Here is an 8485-nt window from a genome sequence, read left to right on the forward strand (position 1 = left end):
CCAGGAAAAAGCAGCTCCGGGAGGGAAAGCCGAAGTCACGGCAGATGGAGAGCGGGGACCCGCCGACACCCCCCCCCCCCCCCCCCCCCCCCGCTTCCCCCCCCCCCCGGGGACGTTTTGGGGCCATGCCGGGTGTGGTTTCTCCACCAGGAAAAAGCAGCTCTGGGAGGGAAAGCCGAAGTCACGGCAGATGGAGAGCGGGGACCTGCCGACACCCCCCCCCCCCCCCCCCCCCGGGGGATATTTCTGGCAGCCTCACACAACCTTTAGCCCCTTTTTGAGGAGGAAAAAGAAAAAATGCAGTTTTTAGTGAGGGGTTTTCAGGGGTGGAGCAGCACCGAGATGTCCTGGGGCTCTGGGTTGGTGGGATGGGACAGCCCGGGATGGTGGAGCCGAGCAGGGGGTCTGGGTGGGCAGCACCATCCCACCACAGGAGGATGTGCCAGGCCAGGCTGGGTCTCCTCGGAATGCTGCAAGTCAGGCAGGAACTTCCTGCAGCTCCTCTGCAGCAGCAGCAGGGAAAGAAACCCGAGCCCAGCCCCGGGAGCAGCAGCAGAGCCTCTGATCCACCACACCAACGTGTGTGCCCAGCCAGGGCTTTGGACAGGGATGCATCCAACTGGGAACTGCTTGTTCAGCAGCAGGAATTCAGGCAAACCCGCAGAGATAAAGCCTGGCCTTGGCTCTTGTCTTGATGGCTTCAAGGGAGAGCAGCAGATGATCCCCTGTAGCCAAGAGAGGCAGAGAAGGAGCCTCTTGCCCAGGATTCTGCTCCTTCCCCCCATCCCAGCGTTCCCTCAGCATTCCAAGCAGCATCACTGCCCAGGGATGGCTCTGAAGCCTCCCCAGACTGAATATTCAGCTTTGAACTCCCAGACAGGATTTTCCAGGCGGGATCTGTGCTGCACACTGAGCCACAGGTACCACCTCCACCGGGACCTCCCCGTTCCCTCAGCCTCAGCACAGCTCTGCCATCCCCCCAGCACAGCCAGTTAAATATTAAAACCTACATATAATGTATATTTGGGAGCAGCTGGGCCCTCGAACACGGGTCTTGCCTGTCCCTTGTATCCAGGTTCTCCCCACACCCTTCATTTAAACCAGTCTCGGACTTCAGCTGGATTTTCCCTTCCTGTTCCAAGTTCAAAGTGCTCACAGAGTCCAGCCCAGCCCTGGATGCTGCTCCCAGTGAGCAACCAGTCCCCCCAGTGCCCAGCTGGAGCCCAGGGAGGAGGGTGGAGACAGTCACAGCTGCCACCAGGCAATTCCCACACCCTGGCACGGGGAGGGCAGAGGGAACCAGCCACTGTCCCCAAAGGCTTCTCAGGGATTTATTGCCGGGGCAATGTCAGAGCTGGAGGAAGCCCAGCCCTCTTCCTCCTGCTCTCTTGAAGAAAGAAACTCAGGAATTTGGCAGGAGGCCACGGCTCAAACAGAGGAGACCCTGTGCTGAGGCATGTTCAGAAAAGCAGCCTCTCTCCCTGCCAGGATAAACGTTGCTTTTCCACCCCCTTCTCCGGGGACAGAAGATTTTGTCCCTCGACTCCATTTGGGAAGGGTGGGCTCCTCCTGGGCTGGCCTCTGCCAGGCACTCTCACCTTGCCTGGAGTTTCTTACTCCCCAGGACACTCCAGAGGGAACCCAGCCCTACATCCAAACTTGGAGCTTCCCTTCACTCCCCCCCAGCCCCTGGAACTGCAGCCCGGGGCTGGCAGAGCCTCCTGTGCCAGCAGCTTCCAGCTGCTCCTCGCTTCCCTTTGCTCCAAGACAGGCACAGTGGGAAGAACAAAGGATCCAACTCAAGTTTCTGTGCACAATTCCAAACATCCAGAGCTGCCCCGGGGGGCAGGGGCAGGACAGGCAGAGGCTGTGAAGGGGTTAAAGCAGCAGCAGCATCAAAGGGAGCCCTGAGAGAGGGGGCTGAGAAACTGAGATGGGTCGAGGTTGCGCAGACTCCTCGGAATGTCAGGAATTTCCCATTATTATCCCACTTCCCCTCCAGCAGCCTGCAGGGAGAGCACAAGCACAGGACCCCAGGCCCCGGGATGGGCATGTCCTGGGGGCAGGGTTCCCGTGGTCCAGGGAAGGAAGATTTGGATCAGGACACTCTGGACAGCTCGGGGGTCTCATCCCTGCCAGTCTCCATCTCCCCCATGGTGGGCTGAGATCCCTGCCCAGCCCAAAGATCCCCTAAAAGCAACAGCTCCTCCTGCCTCAGGACACACATTTCCCCCCCTCGTGGGACTCCAGAAGTTCCCAGTTTCACCCCAAAAGCTGTTCCCCCTAAATAACCAATTAACAGTCATTTGCTGCTTCCCCACGCCGTCACCACCCTGTGCTTCAGGGGGGAGAGATCCCAGGAAACAGCCATTCCCAGGCACAGCTGGAATGCTCCAAGTCTCCTCTCAGTCCAGGAGGAGTGGTGGACTTTGGACAAGCCACAGTCACCATCAGCAACATCAGCAACAACCACCCATAAAAGCCACGGGACTGGGAGGGTTTGGTCTGGTCTCACCACTTCTCTTTCCTACACAACTCACACAGGGAGAGTAAGTTTAGCTGGGATAATCAGGGGTAAATCCTTCCCTGTGAGGGTGGTGAGGCCCTGGAACAGATTATTCCATGGATACCCCATCCCTGGAAGTGTTCAAGGCCAGGTTGGAGCAGCCTGGTCTGGTGGAAGGTGTCCCTGGGGGTGGAACTGGGTGATCATTAAGGCCCCCTCTCAACCCAAACCAGCCTGGAATTCCATGGCTCCAACACCCATCCTGCAGGGATGTTGTCAGGATTAAGTGTTTTTAAGCACTCTGTGAACAGACCAGTGCTAATTCCAGGATGAGATTATCTAATTTTCCTTCTAAGAACTGTCAGTGGATAAGAAGCAGCTACAAAAGATGACATTCCAAAGCTGCTTCATAGATATTAAGAGACACATCAGGCCCAGCCCAGAAAGGGGTGAGGAATTAAAGGGTCCTCCTTGGTAAGAAAACAAAAGTGGGGGGCACTGCTCAGAAACTGATAGAAAGGACCAAAAAAGGGACCAAAAAAGGGACTAAAAAAAGGGACTAAAAAAAGGGACCAAAAAAGGGACCAAAAAAGGGACCAAAAAAGGGACCAAAAAAGGGACCAAAAAAGGGACCAAAAAAGGGACCAAAAAAGGGACCAGGCAGCTGCTCTCGTTCTACCCTGCCCTGCCTCCATTCCCTGCTCAGGAGAGAAGGATTTTGCCTTCAAGCTTTGTTTCCTTCCAGATTCATTTCCCTCCCAGGTGAGGAGCAGTAAATCCAGGTGACTGCCCTGGCCCCCAGCCCAGCAGAGCACAGGCCGTGGTGACCCCCTGGCCCTTTTTCCCTCCTCCCAGATACCTGGGGGGGAAGAAAACACCTTTTGATTTCCCCTTCTTTAAGGGGGCACAGGTTGGGATCCAGGGAAATGCCTGCCTGGGTTGGAATTTTATTCCCCTCTTGCCCACCCACTCTGGGCCTGGAGAGCAGCCACCAGCTGGGATTTAGGCCTGGAAAAACCTGGGTTAGGACCAGTATTAATTGGTGTGTGACTGATTTAAAACCAGTATTAATTGGTGTGTGACCCTGATTTAAACCCAGTATTAATTGGTGTGTGACCCTGATTTAAAACTAGTATTAACTGGTGTGTGACCCTGATTTAAACCCAGTATTAACTGGTGTGTGACCCTGATTTAAACCCAGTATTAACTGGTGTGTGACCCTGATTTAAACCCAGTATTAATTGGTGTGTGATCCCTTCATCCAGTGCTTTCCCTGCGTTCCCAGCAAACACCAAAACAGTTTCAGGACAGGTCAGGGTGCCCCCCACCCCTCATTTCGGGGTGGGGGCTGATGGTTAAGAGGGAGGAGGGTCCAGCAAAGCCCAGATCAGCCCCCCCAGGACAGGGACTCACGCGTTGCAATACGGCTTCTTCTCGTAGCCCTTGTAGTTCTTCATGTTTAGGGTCATCTTGCAGGTCTCGCAGTGGAAACATGCTTTGTGCCAGAACTGAAACACAGACAGGACAACCATTAACACCAGTGACCCCCCCATTAACACCAGTGACCCCCCCAAGCAAGCCCAGGTCCCGCTGGAATCACAAAATCCCAACCCAGCAGCTCCCAGGGTATCAGCAGTGCCACCCCTGACTCCCGAAAAACCTGGGGGATAGGAGATATCCTGACTGACTGAGGGCAAAATGAACCTCCCTGAGCCTCCCAGTGCATCCTATCCGAGCTTCCACAGCTCCAGGAATCCATGGGCTCGGCCAAACACGGGATGGAGGAAGCTCCAACTCCACCAGAGGCAACAGCCCCGGTTTGGAGGCTTCAGAGTTGCTGCTTTAGGGTTTTTCTGCTGAGCTTTGCCAGGTGCCAGCCAGAAGAGCAGGTCAGGTGAGGCTGCACCAGCCAGGGAGACACGGGCAGGGAGGGAAAGGTTCTCATGGGAAGCAGGCACAGGGAGCTCACACAGATCCAAGGCTGAAGGCAGAATTCAGACCACGGCCCAACAGCACGGGCTGAGACCCCCAGTAAACCCTAAAGGGCTGTTTGAAGGTGGTTTTTAGGGCTGCTCCTAAGTAAGTGATTTCTACTTGGTGCTGAGTTGGCCCCACTGGGTTCCCAGGCTGGAAGGAACCCGATCAGAACAGCTCAGAGCTGCTCCCAAGGAATTAAAGGTCGACCTTAGAGGTCCTTCCAACCAAAATGGTTCTGATTTTGTCATTCTGAGGCTGCTCAGCCCCACACAGACCAAGGTCAGTGTCCTGCCAGTCACCCAGTGCCCAGACTCTGTGTTTCCATCGGGATTTGAGGGGTCTGGAGTCAAAAATTCTCAGGGTCCAGCCCAGGAAGGGAAGCTCCTGCACAGGCAAGGGCTGAGCTGGAGCAGGGAAACGGGGAATGCACAGCCCAAAGCAACACCTTTACTCACACGGGGAAAAATCAGTCCTGCCCTAGAGCTGCCCTCCCTCCTCCAGCACCCAAACCCTGCAAAATCAGGGGAAAAAAAAAAAAAAAAAAACTCAGCCAAAAAACCCCAAATTAGGAGCTCAAACCACCAATGAGATGACAGGGAGACCTGGGAGCCAGGCCCACGCTGAGCACTCAAAAAGCAAACCCAGGGCACCCAGCTGGGGGTTCTGGCTGTGATTTCCACCCTCAGACGTTTGAGAAGTCGTTTCCCCACCCCAAAGCCCTGTTCCTGCAGGGAGCCAAGCCCTGGTGTCACCACACCCCGAGCACAAACACTGCCAGGCTCTGGAGACGTGACTCAGCCCAGGAGGACAATTTTCCTCCTTTCAGTTGCTCTGAGCAACATATTTGTTCCTTCCCTCTGGTTACACGAGTTCCTCCAGCACCCACAGCCAGAGGGGCTTTGCTCCACACCCCATCCTTCCCAAACAGCCTGGCCAGGGTGACTTTCCCTCCCCATGCCAGCTCTGGAACTCTTTAGGGACAGACAGAACAGCCGAATCCCGAGTTCTTTGGGGTTGTTGGGGGGCAAAGCCTTTCTGCTGGGGGTAATTAACCCTTCCCAGCAATAGCTGTGCACAAAACACTGTCAATCCACAGGGATGAGCTGACAGCCAGCGTGATCCCAGAGCCTTTTCCTTCAGGAATCCCCCAGCTCCCACGAGCCAAGGAGGATCTGGCACGGCCAGCTGCCCCCTGACCATGGCAGAATGATTCCCCCAGGCAGGGTCTACCCCCAGCCAAGCAATTCCAGGATATTCCTGCCTCAGTTCCCACTAGGAATTGCTCAGCAGTGGCATTCCTGCCCTGGGGCTCTTCTCAAGCTGCCCATCTGCCCTACCCTTAAACCTTAAACCTTTGCTGCCCTAAAACTCTGCCTCACACTGATGGATTTGGTGGCAGACCCACAGACTCTAAGGCAGCACTGAAAGGAGGGCTGGAACACGGCTGGACACAGGGGAACGGGAGTTATTTAGGCTTCCAGGAACACTCCAGCACGGCTGCAGAGAAAGAGGACAGGCTTCAAGTGGGTTTTCAGAGGAGCATTAACGCCTGTGCTTTCCAATTCCTTTCCATTTCCCAGCCTGAAGCGCTCTGAAGGCCTGGAGGCAATTCCAGGCACATGTCTGGAGGTGATCCCGGGTCCACCAGGCTGGGCTGGATGGGAAGCACACCCTGGACACCCTGGAAGGCTGCTCTGGGAGTGGCAACTTCCCCCCTCCCAGCAGAGCAGGTCTGGGGACAGAGCTCAGGGCCACGGTGTTGGGATCTATTTATAGAACCAGGGGATGGTTTGGGTGGGAAGGGACCTTGGAGACAACCCAGTTCCACCCCCAGGGACACCTCCCACTAGCCCAGGGTGCTCCAAGCCCCGTCCAACCTGGCCTTGGACACTCCCAGGGATGGGGCAGCCACAGCTCCCCTGGGTCAGACCAAGCCAAGGCATCACTGCACCCCCAGAACAGGCACCACTGGAGGCTCCAGGGCTTGGGGCCAACACAAGGAGGGACCCCCTGGGCTGCAGATCAACCTGGCTGGGGTTTTAGGCCCTGCAGAGCTCAGGGTGACTCGTCCCTTCTCGGAGCAGCTCCTCTGCCCTCCGTGGGCTCAGCAGCCACAGCCCCGGGGTGTCACTTCCCCTGCGGAAGCAGAGACATCACCCAGCACCTTCCCCAGCACCTTCCCGTGGGGGCAGGGACAGCAGCACGTCCCCAAACCCTCCCAGGACGGGCTGAGAGCCGAGGGGCAGCACCAGGGCTGTGGGCAGGTGGGTTTTGCTTCCCTGGCAGCCCCACAGAGCAGCGAGTTTTCCGCGGATCCCAGGAGGGAAATGGGCTTTCCGGGTTTCAGAGCAAGCCCAGCAGCACAGCAGAGGCACCACAGACGCGTTTCCCCTCCCAGCAGCCCCTCGGCGTCGGCACAACTTCTGCAAACACGCCCTGGCTGCCCTTTGGACTTTGCTCCAGGTGCAGGAAAAGCGGGGAGGGAGGCACTGCAGCGCCCGGCCAATCCCAGGGTTTTATGGGAAGTGGGTCAGCTCTCCCAGCCAGGAGCCCCAGGAGAGGTGAAGCCCTGGGCAGCACTTTGGGTGGGGTGTGTTGGCCCACGAGTGCCACGATTTTTAGGAAGAGGAAGCAGATAAAGAGCCCGAGAAGCACAAGATGGTGACTGCAGGCTCCTGCCTGCTTCCCAACAGCTGGAATACACCATCTCCGGGTGTTCCTGGACACACAATCACCAGCCCAGACAGAGCACAGACCCCAGACAGTGTCTGAGCAGGAGGAAGTGACGGATCATCCCCCCTTCCCTTCCGAATAGCCACAATCCCAATAACCCCCTTCCCTTTCCAGTGATCCACAACCCCACCCCCCTTCCAATTATCCCCAATCCCAACATCCTGCAGCTACTGGAGGCCAGCCCAGGCTCCAGGAGACTGAGCCACTCACTGCCCCCAAAACCCAGGACACGGGGGTGACAGTTCAGCTCCAAGCCATTCCCAGCCCCAGGAGGAAACATCATCCCTTAAAAATGTCAGCAACAGGGTCTGCAAAGCTCAGGAATGTCGCTGGAGAGCCCAGCATTCTTCCAGTTACTTTTTTTAGTCCCTAAACTGGTCGTCCCAGAAGCCTGGGAGAGGAGGGGGAGGAGGAGAACAGCTCAGCTCTCCAGGATGGGTTAGTTGGGAAGTAAATCCCCTGGGAGCAGCACAGGGAACGGAGACCCACCACCACCTTCCTCACCTCCAGCCCAGAGCTTTGGTTTTTGATGGGAAAATACCCAGAAAAAGGGATACTCCACGTTAAAGGAGGCAGCCCAGGGATTGGAACAGGGAAGTATCAATTGGGATGGAAGATTTGGGGAAAAAAAAAAAAAAGGGGGAAAAAGCTGGATAATGGAAACCAGATGATGTTTCCAGCTCCAGGGAAGCATTAACTGTTGCTTTCCTTCGGCCTCTGCAGGCACAGGGATGTGCTGCCTTTTAATTAGAGATATTACAGTAAATAAATCAATTTGATATACAAGGGAAAGTCCTGGATGCCTCTGGAGGGCCCTGGGCAAAGGGCTCCATCCACCTCGCCCAGCGTGGCACAAGAAGTGCCACCTCCAGCAGCCCCCCAGGGCTGGGAGGAGTGTGGGGGAATATCCGTGGAAATATCCCTGGAAAAGGGGGTCCAGAGGGGGCAGCGTGGAAATATTCCCTGGAAAAGGGGGTTCAGAGGGACCAGCGTGGAAATATTCCCTGGAAAAGGGGGTCCTGAAGGGGCAGCGTGGAAATATTCCCTGGAAAAGGGGGTCCAGAGGGACCAGCGTGGAAATATTCCCTGGAAAAGGGGGTCCTGAAGGGGCAGCGTGGAAATATTCCCTGGAAAAGGGGGTCCAGAGGGACCAGCGTGGAAATATCCCTGGAAAAGGGGGTCCAGAGACGGCAGTGTGGAAATGTCCCTGGAAAAGGGGGTCCAGAGGGGGCAGCGTGGAAATATCCCTGGAAAAGGGGGTCCAGAGAC

The 8485-nt window shown here is 56.3% G+C and overlaps 1 protein-coding gene across 1 annotated transcript in view; it reads right to left on the minus strand.

Moving 5' to 3' along the window:
* The window catches only part of LASP1 (LIM and SH3 protein 1), a 28088-nt gene extending 24062 nt beyond the window's left edge, over positions 1-4026 (minus strand). Inside the window, exon 1 of the mRNA XM_017838508.1 lies at positions 3920-4026. Coding sequence (XP_017693997.1) covers positions 3920-3975 — 56 coding nt within the window. The 5' untranslated portion in view covers positions 3976-4026. The remainder of the gene's footprint in view (positions 1-3919) is intronic.
* Positions 4027-8485: the final 4459 nt, after the last annotated feature.

Source organism: Lepidothrix coronata, unplaced genomic scaffold (genome assembly GCF_001604755.1).
Source record: "Lepidothrix coronata isolate B3197 unplaced genomic scaffold, Lepidothrix_coronata-1.0 Scaffold343, whole genome shotgun sequence".
NCBI classification, from domain to species: domain Eukaryota; kingdom Metazoa; phylum Chordata; class Aves; order Passeriformes; family Pipridae; genus Lepidothrix; species Lepidothrix coronata.